This window comes from Bufo gargarizans, unplaced genomic scaffold, assembly GCF_014858855.1.
Source record: "Bufo gargarizans isolate SCDJY-AF-19 unplaced genomic scaffold, ASM1485885v1 original_scaffold_2077_pilon, whole genome shotgun sequence".
Lineage (NCBI taxonomy): Eukaryota > Metazoa > Chordata > Amphibia > Anura > Bufonidae > Bufo > Bufo gargarizans.
Window position 1 is genome coordinate 297,779 of NW_025334629.1, and position 17,071 is coordinate 314,849.

Below are 17,071 nucleotides of genomic sequence, written 5' to 3' on the forward strand. Positions count from 1 at the left end.
TGTTCCCCTTATCTCCCCTCCTTGGTTGGCCAAGGAACTACGGACTGTGCTGCCAGAGTTGTCAGATGGAAATTTTTGGAGCAATTTTTCAACAAGGATCTTCTGGTATTGCACCATTTTGCTTCTCCTCTTCACCAGAGGAATGAGAAGTAAGAAATTCTCTTTGTAGCGGGGATCGAGAAGGGTGAACAACCAGTAATCGGTGTTGTCTAAAATGCCTATAATGCGCAGGTCGCGAGAAAGGCAGCCTAACATGAAGTTAGCCATGTGTGCCAGAGTACCAACAGGCAAGACTTCGCTGTCATCATCAGGAGGATCACTCTCAATCTCCTCATAATCTTCCTCCTTTTTTGCCCACCCACACTGAACAGATGGAATTAAACTTCCATGGGTACTACCTTCTGTAGCGGAGGCAAACATCTCCTGCTCCTCCTCCTCCTCCTCCTCCTCCTCTTCATTGTCCAATTCGCACTGAGAAAACAAACTGAGGGTGGTCTGGCTATAACCCTGTGTAATGTCTTCCCCCAGTTCCACCTCTTCCACATACAAAGCGGCGTCCTAAATTGGGAGCAGCGAGCATTTGAGTAGACACAGAAGTGTGATGGTAACGCTGATAATAGCATTATCGCCGCTTACCATCTGTGTTGATTACTCAAAGTTTCTTAAAACCTCACAGAGGTCATACATCCATGCCCACTCCTCGCTTGTGAATAGCGGAAGCTGACTGGAAAGGCGACGACCATGTTGCAGCTGGTATTCCACTACTGCCCTCTGCTGCTTACAAAGCCTGGCCAACATGTGAAACGTCGAATTCCAGCACGTGATCGAGTTGCACAAAAGCCGGAGAGCTGGCAATTTCAAGTGCTGCTGCAGCGTTGACAGACCGGCTGAAGCTGTCGGTGACTTGCAGAAATGTGCACACACGTGGCGCACCTTCACCAGTAGCTCAGGCCAATTGGGGTAGGTTTTGAGAAACCGCTGAACCACAAGATTGAACACATGGGCTAGGCATGGGATCTGTTTGAGCTTGCCGAGCTCCAAAGCTGCCACCAAGTTACGGCCATTATCAGACGCAACCATGCCTGGTTCTAGGTTGAGTGGTGAGAGACACAGCTCAGTCTGGTCTCTAATCCCCTGTCACAGCTCTGCGGCGGTGTGCTGTTTGTCCCCTAAGCATATCAGCTTCAGCACGGCCTGTTGCCGCTTCCCCACTGCAGTGCTACACTGCTACCAGCTACCAACTGATGACTGACTCATGCTGATAATTCGGAGGTGGAAGTGGAGGAGGAGGCGGAGGAGGAGAAGTGGAGGTTGGAGCCACTAACGTAGGTGCTGGAGAAAACCCTAATTGATGTAGGGCCTGCAATCCTTGGTTCGGTAGCAGCTGTGCCATCCCAGGGTACGACTCGCTCCAGCCTCCACAACGTTCACCCAGTGTGCCGTCAGGGAAATGTAGCGACCCTGGCTGAATGCACTTGTCCATGTGTCCGTGGTTAAGTGGACTTTCCCAGTAACTGCGTTGGTCAGGGCACTTGTTTTGTTACAGGACAAATGTTGGTGTAAGGCAGGCACGGCACACCATGAAAAATAGTGGTGGCTAGGGACTGTGTAACGAGGGACGGCCACCGACATCAGGCTGCGGAAGGCCTCAGTGTCCACAAGTCTAAATGGCAACATTTCCAGGGCCAGTAATTTGGAAAGTTGTGCATTCAGTGTTTTGGCCTGTGGGTGGGTGGCTGGGTATTTGCGCTTGCGTTCAAATGCCTGGGGTAAGGACATTTGTACGCTGCGCTGGGACACGAAAGTAGATGTGGTCGTTGATGGTGCTTGCGAAGGTGCAGGGCAGGATGCATCTGGGCCTGCGCCATCGACAGGGGATTGGCCAGCATGTAACATTTTCATATGGCACAGATTGCAAACTACTATTCTTTTGTCGTCTGCACTGTCCTCAAAAAAGCGCCATACTGCGGAACATCTACCTTGGCAAGGGAGATTTTCGCAAGCGGTTGCTCCGTGGAACAGTTGTGGGCCTGTGTGGTGTGGCCCGTCTTCTCCCTTTTGCCACCCCACTGCCTCTTCCAGCCTGTTGCGGTGCTGCAGACCCCTCCCCTTCTGTACTGCTGTCCTCGCTCGGCTTTACACCTTCCTAGGTTGGGTCAGTGACCTCATCGTCCACCACCTCCTCTTCCACTTCCTCAGTCTGATCATCCTCCTGATTTGCTGACCTAACCACAACCTCAGTGATTGACAACTGTGTCTCAACCTCTTCATCAACCTCTTGAGACAGTAATTGTGGTTGACTCATTGGCAACTGTGTCTCATCATCATCCACCTCATTAAACACTAATTGCCATTCCCCAACATCATGTTCTTGAGACTGTGGATGTTCGAGAGGTTGTGAATCAGGGCACAAGATCTCATGTCCCTCTTCAAGTGTGCTTGCCGAGGGGGCCAAATCAAATAATGGCAATGAAAAGAGGTCCTCGGAATATCCAAGTGTGGGATCACTTGTTTGGCCAGACTGTAAATGGTGGGAGGAAGGAGGATCAGGGTTAGGATTATGTTGACCAGACTTTTGGCTACTGAGACTGGACTTGGTGGAAGACAGGGTGGTGCTTAACCGACTGAAAGCATTATCTGCTGCAATCCAACCGACCACCTTGTCGCACTGGTCTGACTTCAAGAGTGGTGTCCTGCGCCGCCCTGCAAACTGGGACATGAAGCTAGGTATCTTGGATGATTGTTTTTCTTGTGCTCTGGCAGCAGGCACTGTTTCTCCACGCCCAGGGCCACGGCCTCTGCATGCACCATCAGCATCAGGGCCACTTCCCCATCCCTTACTGCTCACCTTCTTTATTTTAAATGTGATATATGCTTGAAAGTATGTCACACGTACAGTAGCATAGGATTTGGAAGTGTATGTGCAAAAAAATTTACAAAGGTATTTGTGATGAGGAAACGTTATACAGGACAGGTATAAAGCTATTTTGGCGAAAGCTTGGTCGGGCAATCTTGTGAACACGCATGACCTGCTGATTGTTCAATGCCTATTGATTTTATATCTTTGCGAGTATAATAAAATCTTGTTGATATATGGAAAGGTAATGGACCTTCACTATGTGCTCCAAACTCCAAAATCCACAGAAGGGGCCTTTTTGGCAAAGATCATCCTCTGTTGGAATCCGGTTGTTCGGCTGCACTAGAAGAGACTGTTATATCCTCACCTACTCTGAAGTTACAGCCTATATGTGGCAGCGTGACCACCTTTTTGAGTAAACCACAGGTAATGTCACAGTTCGCAGTGTCTATGGAAAAAGTGTACTGGATGTCACTAATATTTTAGAGATGCGCACACTTTAAACAGGAGATGTGGCGCTGATAATTTAACTGTCCGCAGGGGACACCGTCTACGGAAAAAGTGTACTTGATGTCACTGATATTTTAGGGATGCGCACACTTTAATCAGGAGTTGCTGCGCAGATAATTAAACTGTCCTCAGTGGACACCCTCTACGGAAAAAGTGCACTGGATTTCACTGATATTTTAGGGATGCACACATTTTAAACAGCAGATGTGGCGCAGATAATTTTACTGTCCTCAGAGGACACATCTACAGAAAAAATGTACTGGATTTCACTGATATTTTAGGGATGCGCACACTTTAAGCAGGAGATATGGCGCAGATAATTTTACTGTCCGCAGCGGCCTATTACACAGTATTTTCCTCAGGATGTGCTAAAAATATGCACAGCTCTCCCTTACACTGAGCAATTTAGCGCAGGTTGCGCTACAAACATATATTGCTGCTGTCACACACAATATTCCTTACAAGGACTTTTGGGTCTATAGAATGTTTGTTTTTGTTGAAAAATGTAATTTAATTACACTCCCTACACTCTCTGTCCCTTCCTATGCTCAGCTCTCCCTGACTTAGAAAGAGCCGAACACGCATCATTGGGTGCTATATAGCACCCGATGATGCGTTCCGGCCAGCCAATCACTGTAATGCCAGTAGCCAACATGGCTACTGGCATTACAGGGAGGGCACTACTTACCTGCACGTTTATTGGCTTCTTAGCAGCCGCAAGACATGCGGGTAGGAGTAAGGTAAGGTAAACGGGTTTTCTGGGTTCAGAGCTTAAAGAGGACCTTTCACTAGTGTACAAACTAAAAACTATCTATATCTGTGGGCAGAGCGGCGCCCAGGGGTCCCCCTGCACTTACTAGTATGTCTGGGCGCAGCTCCGTTCGCCCGGTATAGGCTCCGGTGTCTGCAGCTCCGTCTGTTGTACTGGACTGATTTTTTGTATGAGGCGTGTCCCTTGCTGCAGCGCTGACCAATCGCAGCGCACAGGTCATAGCCAGGCTATGGCGGCTATACCGGGCGAATGGAGCGGCGCCCAGACATACTAGTAAGTGCAGGGGGACCCCTGGGCGCCGCTCTGCCCACTGATATAGTTAGTTTTTAGTTTGTACACTAGTGAAAGGTCCTCTTTAACCCAGACATAACCACATTTTCACCCAGGCAACCCTCTGATATTAGCTTCAGTGCATTTCATGCTCAGATGCTCTCCCTTGCCCTGCGCTAAATTGCTCAGGACAATTTTTTATTTTTTTTGTTTATGTTCTCATACTGCTAGACGGAGACTCTGAATGGTGGGCTTTAGCACTACCCTAGCCGTTTTACATGCTAGGGCAGCGCTAAAGTCTGCCCATTAGTGCTGGTGGCGTCAAGGCCTCCGACCAGCAGTCCCTATAGAAAGGCTGGTATGTCGATCTCCTAAAAAAATCCTTTGCCCTGCACAATTCAGCACAGGGCAAAGGAGAGCATAGGAGCATGAAATTCTCCGATGCTATATTTAGGGGGCTGCCTGGGTGAAAATGTGGGTATGTTGGTTAACCTCTTTAATACAAGGCACTAATGTATTGTGATTGTCCATATTGTCTCCTTTGCTGGCTTGATTTATTTTTCCAACACATTATATACTGCCCGTTTCCAGGGGTTCCAGCTACCGCTGCAGTGCAGATACAAAGTGGCCGAGACCGGCGCTGCTGCATATGTAAGCCTATGTGCGCTCCTCACTGTGCCAGCCAACATAAAGGCTGGAGCCTTTTCCTATAGTGTAAAAGCACGGCCATCACTGCTGGATTGCAGGATGGTTATAATCTCTGGAAACAAGCAATGCATAATGTGATGGAAAAAATGTATCAAACCTGTAAAGGAGGTATTATGGACAATCACAATATGTTAGTATGTTCCTTGTATTACTGCTGTCTACATGATAAAGGTCATTTGCGGAAGTGAGACAACCCCTTTAAGTCACAGTCAAGTATCAATTGCCACCATGAGGTCAGACTAATGAAGGAGTTGTCCATAACTTAAATATTGATGACCTTTCCTCGGTTAATTGGATTGGTGGGGGTTCGACTCCAAGCATCTCTGATGATCAGCTGTTGAAAGGGACTGTGGCACTCAGGCAAGTGCTGAGGCCTCTTCTCCAGGCCTGTGATATAACATTCATTAGTCATTCATGGTTTTCCTGCAGGTCAGCACCATTATAGTGAAAGAGATTGAACTGCAATACCAAGTACAGCTGCTACACATTGTAGGTCACAGGTCAACAACTGATCAGCAGGGGTGATGGGAATCAGACCCGGATCAATCTGATATTGATGACCTATCCTAAGGATAGGCCATGAATATTTAAACCCTGAAAAACCCATTTAAAACATGCCCTTTCTATATTAAAGGGGTTGTTCACCTTTGGTAACTGTTTCTTCAGACCCCTTAGCAAGTCCAGACTACCAATGGTAATCACACTTACCTGATCCCTGCCACTGAGTTCTGACTCCATCACTGCCCAGCCACTTGAACAAGGCCTGGATCTTCCGTGTCAACATTTGGTTTGTCATGGGTCATGTGACCGCTGCACCAAATGACTGGCCACAGCGGTCACGTCTCACCCATGTGGCAGGTCACTGAGTCACATGCAGCCATTGGCTGTAGCAGTCACGTGACCCATGTCAAACCAGTTGCTGACCCAGGACAACCAGGGACCTGAAGAGCTGGTTGTGCAACGTTGGAGCCAGAACCCAGTGGTGGGGTCAAGTAAGAATATTTACAGTCACGGGTCCGGTCATGCTGGGGCTCTGAAGAAACAGTCCCCAAGAGTGTATAAATCCTTGAAGGAGGTCATAAAGGTGGTTGCCAATTTGGGATACCTCTTTATTTGCCAGAACATAAAGCCTCCAACAAAGAACAGATCTTACTTTGGTGAAATTGGCCTAGTAAGGCATTACTGTACATGGTCCATATGGACTGGTGGCTGGTTCATGCAGTTTTATATCTACCACCTTATTTTGTTAAGGTGGCCGGACCATTGTACAACCAAGATTGCAAGCTCTTGTGAGCAGGGCCCTCACTGTTCTTGTTTTAATTGTTGACTTGTTTGTTGCTAATGTATGATTCTGATTTTACATGAACCTCTGGATTATAAAGCGCTGCGGAATATGTTGGTGCTATATAAATAAAGATTATTATTATATTCATGTGAATGGGCACTGTAAAATACTACAGCTTCTATTGATATATAAGTAAAATCACCTACATCAGGGATGGCCAACCTGCAGCTCTCCAGCTGTTGTAAAACTACAATTCCCACCATGCCCTGCTCTAGGCTGATAGTTGTAGACAGTCTGGGCATGCTGGGAGTTGTAGTTTTGCAACAGCTGGAGAGCCGCAGGTTGGCCATCCCTGACCTAGATAATCCCATAGCAATTAATTCATTTCCAGGCTGATTTAACTTAAAAAACGGGTTGTCATAGTGAGACTGCCCCACTTAAGGAGAACGTCAGTTCTTCTGACATGTTTATTTTAGGAAATACTTTTGCATCTTCAAGGAGTTATACTCCACCTTCGTTATGAGAAGTTCTCTTCATACCGAATACTACAGCAGTAAATAACAAAGAGTAATAGTCCACTATGGTACAATATAATCACAAAAAAAAAAATTCACAGCTAAGACAGTATCCCGTCAGAGGGAGTGATAACCACAGGTGGTGTAAATGTATATTAATATAATCACAGGAAACAACCTGTTGTAAAACGTAGCCTTTAATCTAATTTACACATAAAATAACAAACTCCCACAGACAAATATAGAAAAAGGAACAAAAAAAGAAAGAAAAGATATCACCATGACGACATAGGGGATAATACTGTAACGCTCAATGGCATGAGTCAATAATAGACAGGGTAGACAGTCGTGGATAATGGTCTGTCCCTGAGTCTAGCCCTAGACTCAGTACCCCTGCCTATAAACGGAACTGCCGCCCTGACAAGGACGATCCTGTGTTCTGGAACCTCCTGGTGGGTCCTGAATTGTACCTATAATGTTGGTGAGTCCCTGGATGGGGGCCTACTCTAGGTTTACAGAACAAAAGAACTTTGGCACCTGACTATATGCCACCAATCTAGGGGGCAGTTCTCTGGTGCCAACTGTGTATATATAAAATATATCCGTATGTACAAATGTGTACGGCAATTCTTTTGTGTGTGAACATTACACATTAATATCTTTGGTGTGTGAACATCACACATTAATATCTTTTATTTGATGATATATATATTTATAGATAATCACACCTGTGGTTGTCTTTGTATCGTCTGTGACGTAACATTTCAAGCAATTTTCCACCCGCAGACGCAGCATCCATGAGTGTGGGCGGTCTATTGCTCTGTATACTGTAATATATATTCCCTTTCTTTTGTTCTGTAAACCTAGAGTAGGCCCCCATCCAGGGACTCACCAACATTATAGGTACAATTCAGGACCCACCAGGAGGTTCCAGAACACAGGATCGTCCTTGTCAGGGCGGCAGTTCCGTTTATAGGCAGGGGTACTGAGTCTAGGGCTAGACTCAGGGACAGACCATTATCCACGACTGTCTACCCTGTCTATTATTGACTCATGCCATTGAGCGTTACAGTATTATCCCCTATGTCGTCATGGTGATATCTTTTCTTTCTTTTTTTGTTCCTTTTTCTATATTTGTCTGTGGGAGTTTGTTATTTTATGTGTAAATTAGATTAAAGGCTACGTTTTACAACAGGTTGTTTCCTGTGATTACATTAATATACATTTACACCACCTGTGGTTATCACTCCCTCTGACGGGATACTGTCTTAGCTGTGAATTTTTTTATATATTTTTATTTTTTTCACTATGGTACAATAAAAATAACTATTCTGTTCCTACTCAACTGTAGATTTAGCATGACTTGGTACTAAGAAAGTTGCACTTTGCAATCTATTGCTAAGGAGCAATTGCTGATGATTCATTGTGCAAAATGACTATTCATAAAGTTTATAATAATTATCTAGCTCAATATTCAATTAATTATTTAGTTTTATCTGTGAGGACTCTGGCATCTGTGATAACTTTAGGATCCACACCCTAGAATGTTCATGAAGTACCTGATATTACATATATATATTTATATTACTTGTAAGTACAGTTAACAGGTAATGCTGTCTTACAACAGTACCTCCAGGTTCACAAGGTAAGGACTACTATAACCTGAGTCACCTAAAATTAAAGCTATTTATAACTGTACCAAACCTCAGATATTTGGCTAAATCATATGACCATGGAGCAATTATACCCACCTGTTGTAGATTTACTTTGATATAATACATTACAGCATAGAAATGAAGGTACTTACAAAAATTGTCCCCCAAAAAGGAATACCACTTGGTAATGTTATGGTGAAATTTGTGAAACCCAAACCAATTCCCAAGCCAATCTCCAAGATGGAAGAAACAATCAATACAATCTAAAAAAAAAAGAAGGAAAAAAAAAGATGTTAAATTTTAGCCAACACCACCTATTTTTGCATATAGTAAGCCAGGACTTTATCTGGCCAAACCACTATGCATTGCTGTGCTGAGAGGATTGCTATGCCGACCAGCCAAGGGCCAGCTGGTCAACTTATCAGTGTGACAGAAGACCGAGCCAAACCCAGAGCTAGGCAGGGGATTTAAGACTGCTAATTCCTGATTAACTCGACTTTAATTTTGTTTATATCAGGACTTTATATTGTGTGATATCCTATTGACTTTCCTTGCGAACTGACTACTGACTTGTTTCTGAATTAACCCTGTGGCTGCTGCTCCTTCTTATATTGACTCTCCTGGTAACTGATATTCTCCTGTCTTTGGATTAACTGCTTGTTTACTGCATTGGCTGTGTCTGTCTCTCCTGCTTTTATCCTGCTTGCTGACTTCTCTGTGTACCTCCTTTGTCATTCTGGAAGGGCTGGCACTACTGTGCCTGCACCAGGCTTCTGTTACCGCCTCCCCAAATATAACCTAGGTCCTTAGTAGCAAAGTCCATCAAGCCTTGCAGCGGTCTCTGATGAAGAACCTAGGGTTAGCCTTAGCTTCCTACCACCTGGAGTAGTTTGAGAAGACTGACACAGTATTGGGGCTCACTGGTTGTGGTCCGGATGGTGACCATAGTACTTCCTAACACAATCTCTGTTTTGTGTCACTATCAATTTGTGTAGATCAACCAGTAGGTAAGCCATATGTGACTAACTGGTCCCTTACTTGTGGTTTCTCTGTATTTAGCAAATATTATGTTAAAACATTTCAACATCTGAGCACCCCGGTCAGAACCATACTGGTCATTCAAACAACTGATACTTATCTATTAGGTTAGAACCATATGTCAGTCTCCGTATTGGCACAACTCTCACATTAGAATATTGACCACTTCCACACTTTGTGAAGACATTTTTATCTTTAATAACTAATATGGCTCAAAGCCTGCTGATAGCTTTGAATGTGGCTCTTAAATGGTTGCTGTACTTTCACACAACTTTGTATTGTATAACTCAATAGCACAGGTGACTATAAGAAACTCTGCAACATATACTAGCCTTGTTCTAGTGCTATTATCTCCCCCCCCCCCCTCTTTCTTTTTTTTTTTTTTTTTAGTTACTCTTTTTTTTTTCAAAAGTAAGAATTTACAATCTTCCCATTCATTATAAATAACAATGGGGTACACCATAATCTCATCTTATATCAAGTCTCCCCCCCCCCCTTTCTAAACTAACTTTCGCTTTCAAATTTGTGAGAAATCAATGTTGTTAGACCAAGATTGACTGTGTTCTTACTGAAGGATCTGATTACATCTATGTGGAGGGGAGCGGAGTGCAGAGAGACCAGACAATACAGATATGATTTAGCAGATTCAACAGCTAATAGTACCATAAGTGTTAGATTTCACCCCAACTGCTTTATTATATTCATTACTGCCCCATAATTCTCTGTAATGTCCTATATGGTGGATCTAAGTGATTTTGAGGGAGTGACAGTTAGGAAGCAGAATCTGCTGTCACTTATAGTCTATGGGGGGCAAACTAGTCTTCAACCACCAACTCAGAGATAAGTGTATGTAATATAATTGCCGTATTTGTGGGAGGTGAGGCGGGGCCAACCGCTTACTTATACCGGCAAGCACACAGCTAGAGGACGGCTAGACAGCGTTTTCAGCCCTCCTAACCCCTTAGTTATTTGCTACGTCATTAGATAGTAAGTTGTCTTTTCTCTTTCATTTCCGTAGAATGGTCAGCTGCACTAGTTGTGCGCTGCAGTTCTATCTCTTACGTATAATCAGAAGGTAGGTATGGTCATGCCATTTATGGCAGGATGCTGTCAGTCTACTTAGGGGCTTTTGCTTGCTATACTATTTGATGGTTCTGCTGGTCAGAGGTGTAAGGCTGGGGCCTTTTCTTCACGGGTGTGCCATTTTTCACCTCATCCATAGGCACTAAGCTTCCTGTTGCCACTGCTAAAAGTTCCACATATCACAAATCTGGGTCGTTGGACCTACAGTCTTGGCCCACTATCATGGCGTTACCAATAAAGTATGGTGTTAGCTCAAAAAACAAACACAGATCCTGTCACGGTTACAGGCACGTTTTTTGGTCACCCCAGGCGCCAGCGTCTCGTCCTGGCACATACAGGTCCACGATTATGCAATACTCAGGGCGCAGCTTGGAGGCCTCTCACGTCTACAGGCGGGGGATTTCCATGTCTGTCACGACTGCGGACTAGACCTGAAGTCCTGTCACGACTACAGGTAACAGTACAATTTCTGTCATGACTACATACTCGAGGTGAAGTCCTGTCACGACTACAGGCGCAGTGTTGATATGTCTGTCTTCAGACTCGATTTCAAGTTCCATCACGACTACAGGCTCAGCATGGTAAGCTACCACGACTGTAGTCCACGTCCAGGGTCATTAGTCCTGTCACGACCACAGGATCGGTGTATAGTGATTCACGACTGTAGGTTCACATGAATCTAGTCATGGCTGTAGGTGGCGGTCGTCTATACATCATTCATACTAAGGTGTATGTATATTGTTGTTCAGTGTTTGCACGGTGCTTGTCATTTAGGGTGCCGGTTTGGTTACTTGATTTATTTATCTCTTTTAGTGGGGAGATGTCTCAAGAATGTTGCTAAGAGAGATGTCGCTAAGGCCTCATCCTCCTCTCGAGACAGTGGTGATCTGCAATCACTATGAGGTGCAGTACCATCATTGAGGTCATGGACCATCCTGAAATAAACGGCAGAATTATTAAAAAGAGGAATCCCGTTCCCAGCCTCAGCTAGAAAGGCAGAACTTTACCGTCTTCTCTCTACGTATTCGGCTGCACCAAGCCAGGAAGTGGTGTCCATGAATACCATCCAGACTTAACTTACTCAGCTACATGCTGTCATTAATACGATGGCTTCTTCAATGTCTGACATTCAGGATAGGCTGGACACAGTCGAAGCTAGAACTGCTGCTTCTGGCTTGGTGGGGCAAACACCGACGGTGGCCACTATTTCACAATTTAGTGCTCCTGGTGGGTTGAGTCCTACTCCCACTATTGCTGCTTCCCATTTCATACCCACTAATATACGACAAGACATCCTTGAAGGGAAAGATGTTAATCTGGCATCTCTTTTCATAGCTACTCATGAGGCCCCAGATAACAAAACCATAGGACCGAGGTCTCGGAGATACTGAAATATAGCGACGCTAGATTGAATAGAAAGCTGAATATTGCAGAGTTTGTGTTGGCCTTTAGCTTGTTTCGGGACGTGGTTTGTATGCTTAGCCCACTTAGGAGGGAGGAGTTAGACCTCTATATGTATAAAGTGGTAGATTTAGGATACAAATATGGTGGTACTGCATTCTACGACTATCACTGCTAATTTTCAGCTAAGGCAGCAGCTGCTCTTGCACAGTGTCAGCATATGGTTGATTGGTCTATTATTGATGCAGAGCTATTTTGTTGCCATTTTGCAGGACTTAAAGCCCCAACCTGTACGGTTTGTAACTCCTATGCCCATACTGCTGGGTTGTGTTCTAATATTAATTACACAACGGAAGCTTCCCAGTCTAGCACTGTTCCGGGCCCCTCAGTTAGCAGGGTAGTCTCCGGGGTGGATAAGTTGGGTCAGCCAATTAAATATTTAGGTAAATCGCAAATTTGTTACAATTTCAATTATTCTGCGTGCCACTACAGCCAGTGTAGGTTGTTGCATTTGTGTGCCATTTGTTTTAGGGCCCACCCCCGAGTTTCTTTCCCTCAAAAGGGCAACAATCCTGCATGACTAAGCGTGGTGAATGTGGAACTCCTTGTTTGTCACTTAGCCGCTCATCCGGACCCAGTTTGGGTACAGTTTGTGCTCAACGGCTTAGTTAATGGTTTTCATACGGGTATGCTCGCCCTCTCTCAATCCCCATATGAGTGCAGGAATTTATGGTCGTCAAAGACTCTGAGGCTTTTTTACAGTTCATTCAGATGGAGTTAGATAGGGGATATTAAATTGGCCCTTTGAAGCAGCCTCCATTTGAATGTTGGAGGATTAATTCGGTTGGGGTGTTGTCCGGCAAATTTTCTAATAAAAAAAGGTTGATTTATGATTTGTCGGCCCCACATTCCTTACCCATACCTAGTTTGAACTTATTGATTCAGTCAGAAGAGTTTTCCATGAAGTATGCGTCTATTGATGAAGCTATTCAGGTCATACTTAGGTTAGGTAAAGGAGCCTGGTCATCTAAGGCAGATATTACAGATGCTTTTAAGCTACTCCCCATTCAATCAGACTTATGGTGGTGGCATGGTATCAAGTGGCAAGGGCAGCCCTGCATTTGGTTTTGTCAAACACTTTCTGTGTCAATCATGTCATTCATTACCTAAATGACTTTCTCTTGATTGAGCCCCCGTTACAAGAGCCTCAAGACTTACAGGTATTGCATACGGTATTTGAAGATCTTAGAGTTCCTCTAGCTCTGCACAAGGTCGAAGGGCCTAGTACCTCAATTACATTTCTGGGTATTCGTTTAGATACTGTTCAGATGCAAGCTAGTCTCCCGCTAGACAAATTAGATAGGATCAGGGAGGTCGTACATAGATTGGCACAGGTTAGGGTTACTACCAAGGCAGATCTTCAGTCTCTTTTAGGTATGCTCAATTTCGCTATGCGCATTATTCCCCAAGGAAGGTCCTTTATTTCTAGACTTCTTGTTTTGCTCCCTTGTGCCCAAAGTCAGGACAGTCCAGTTTATTTGGATCAAGAGGCCGTTGCTAATTTATTAATGTGGGACAGGTTTCTGTCACATTGGAATGGAGTCTTGCTGTTTATTCCAGTAGTCTCTAATCAATCTCCGGTGGTTTACACAGATGCATCTCCGGCAGTAGCCGCAATATATGGAAAGCATTGGTTTGATGGTCCCTGGCCACCAGAGATTGCGATTATCCCAGGCTTCTCTCAGTGTTCCCCATTTTTTTAAATTCATCCTATAGTGGGGGCAGTGCTAGTATGGGGTAAACAGTGGAGGAACCATACAGTGTTATTTCTGACTGATAATGCGGCAGTGGCTGACATCCTTATGAAGGGTAGATCTGGTTCGAAACAGATAATGTCATTTGTGAGGAGGTTTGTTTGGCTGTCTTTACAACATAATTTTCACTTCATTTGCACACACATTAGTGGGCAGTGTAATGTTGCAGCGGATGCTCTGTCTCTGCTTAATCTTCAACTCTTTTTTCAGGTTTTTCCGGGCGCAGATTGTTTGCCGACGCAATTCCTCGTCATTTCCAGTTGCTGATGGATTAGTTGCACATCTCGCTGTAGCCAGAAGCCTTATGGCTAAATCATTGTCCACTAATACCCTTAGGACATATAAGACGGCCTGGCACTTGTTTAGTATATTTAAACATACCTACCCGCTTGCGGGAGAGGTGCCTATAACTTACTTACTCGCATTTGTTGCCTTTTGCCACTCTCATAGCATAGCATAGCACTATTAAACTGTACCTCGCTGGTGTTCAACATTATTTGTTTTGCCAGTATCCCGATTAACCGGCTGATTCCCCCTTGTTTAGCTTGGAGGCTGCACCTTTGAATATTCATACGTTCCTGAAGTGTATCCGCATATTGTTGGCCAATTCAGGAGTTAGCCCTTTGTCAATTACAGGTCATTCATTTCGTATTGGCGCAGCTTCAGCTGCTTCTGAGCATAATGTACCGGTTCATATCATTAAAAAGCTGGGTCGATGTAATTCTGCTTGCTGTACTCGTTATATTCCAGATCCTCATCGTGAACTGTCACTTGCCTTTCAAGATTTGTTTATGTAATTATGTGTCATAAATATACATATTTGCTACATCTACGGTCTGTTATTTTTGGCCCCTTTAGGCTGCCCTTCTACGGTAGTTCCGGCATAATCCTGCTGCTATTAGGTAGAGATAGGTAGGGTGAGTTCTAAGGCTACTTTCACACTTGCGTTCAGAGCGGATCCGTCTGAGACGGATCCGCTCATATAATGCAGACGGTGGCTCCGTTCAGAACGGATCCGTCTGTATTATATTGTTAAAAAATTTCTAAGTGTGAAAATAGCCTCAGACGGATCCGTCCAGATTTTCAATGTAAAGTCAATAGGGGACGGATCCGTTTGAAGATTGAGCCATAGTGTGTCATCTTCAAACGGATCCGTCCCCATTGACTTACATTGTAAGTCTGGACGGATCCGCACGCCTCCGCATGGCCAGGCGGACACCCGAACGCTGCAAGCAGCGTTCAGGTGTCCGCCTGCTGAGCGGAGCGGAGGCTGAACGCTGCCAGACTGATGCATTCTGAGCGGATCCGCGTCCACTCAGAATGCATTAGTGCTGGACGGATGCGTTCGGGGCCACTTGTGAGAGCCTTCAAACGGAGCTCACAAGCGGACACCCGAACGCTAGTGTGAAAGTAGCCTTACATGAGCTGATCCGAGCACAAGTGTTAGGCAATATGATTGCCGTATTTGTGGGAGGTGAGGCGGGGCCAACCACTTACTTATACCAGCGAGCGCATAGCCAGAGGACAGCTCAACAGCGTTTTCAGCCCTCCCAAACCACTCCCCATTTTAGGGCACTTCATATTAGGGTTGCCCCCTTTAGGCTGCCCTTCTACAGCAGTTCCGGCATAATCCTGCTGCTATTAGGTAGAGATAGGTAGGGTGAGTTCTTACATTAGCCGATCCGAGAACAATTGTAAATTAGAGATGCAGCATACAAAGGAGAAAACTGCTAAAAATGCTAGATACCAGTTATATAATGGTTTGACATACTCATGTACACTCATGTACAGCAGCTTATTCTGAAAAGTTATCTGAACATTTAGATACACTTTAAACAATCAAAGGGTTATGGACTTTTGGTGTAGATTGTCAACTGGTTACAGTTAATACTGTGTGCATTTTTGGTCAATTTGAAACATTGAAGGTTGCCAGCTGGTACCCACTATGCAGGCAAAACCTTTTTGCTAATGGTGAAACTGTCTTTCCTCTAGAAGTAGTGAATACTCTCATTTTACAGTTGCAGGTCCAGCTAAGTCAATCAGAAAATCTCTGTACTGACTGTATATATAACCATACTCCAATCTCAATATGGCTTTGTTTTATTCCTTTTATTTTCCTCAAATGTTAGCTTTCATACTTTTTGCATCAGTCTTCAGTATCAAATACCTTAACAGTCTAGACATACAGCATTCATAGCCTAACAAGAATCCAGTTAAGGATTTACCTGCTACTATAGCAACTGGTCCCATATAATCCAATTCTGACTCTGTATTATAAGATTTTTTTCATTATTTACATTGAAAATCCACCTATAATAAAGATGCACCATGCCATTTTTATCAGAATAGTCAACTACCCATAAATTCACAGAAAATCTGTAAAAGTTGTCCATAGTATAAAACTGATGGGTATGTGGGACATTCTCCTGTACTCTCTCCCTGCTGCTTTCTCCTGCTCATTAGGTTTAGCCACTGTTGGTTAGTAAGGCTCTGTTCTCAATTCCGCTGAGAGACTCCATCAGGGAATTTCATTATATTTGACAGGAAGAATAGTGTAGTATGTAGCATTATCTTTCCTATAAAAATAATACACAGTGAGGCAGAACCAGTCAAACCGATTATAGTCTAATGTGTTCCATCAGGCTTTAAGTCATGTCCTGTTATATCATGGATCCACCATCCCATTTTCCAGTTTTTCTGTTCCCTTGATGGAGCAAAAAGCTTAAAAATGTATGAAAATGTGAAAAGAGCCTAACTCTGGAGTCTAACTGCCTATATTACAACTTACTAAAAGGAGCCTACCTGTAATTACCTACATCGCCTGCATCTCAGGTGCGAAATATAAGGTTCTGCAGTAGCTCAGGTGCAGTGCAGGAGCAATATTCGAATTTGCGATATTTTGCGAATATTTGGGCAAATATTTGTCACATATTCGTGAATTCAAGAATTCGTGATCTCCAGTGATTATGTTCTTGATTGCGAAAATCAGAAAATTTGCGATACGAAAATTCGCGATCAACGCTACTCCTATAGGCAACTTTCCTATTGGTTGCTAGGGATGTTGCTAAGTGCTGATATTCGCAATACATTTGCGATGAATTCGCGATTAGAATATTCGCGAATACAAATATATAGCACTATATTCTAAATATTAGCAAATTCC

The 17,071-nt window shown here is 44.1% G+C and overlaps 1 protein-coding gene across 1 annotated transcript in view; it reads right to left on the minus strand.

The window, feature by feature from the left end:
- The window catches only part of LOC122923933 (membrane-spanning 4-domains subfamily A member 8-like), a 76,948-nt gene that overhangs the window by 38,521 nt on the left and 21,356 nt on the right, over positions 1 to 17,071 (minus strand). The window contains exon 2 of the mRNA XM_044274817.1: positions 8,725 to 8,835. Coding sequence (XP_044130752.1) covers positions 8,725 to 8,835 — 111 coding nt within the window. The remainder of the gene's footprint in view (positions 1 to 8,724; positions 8,836 to 17,071) is intronic.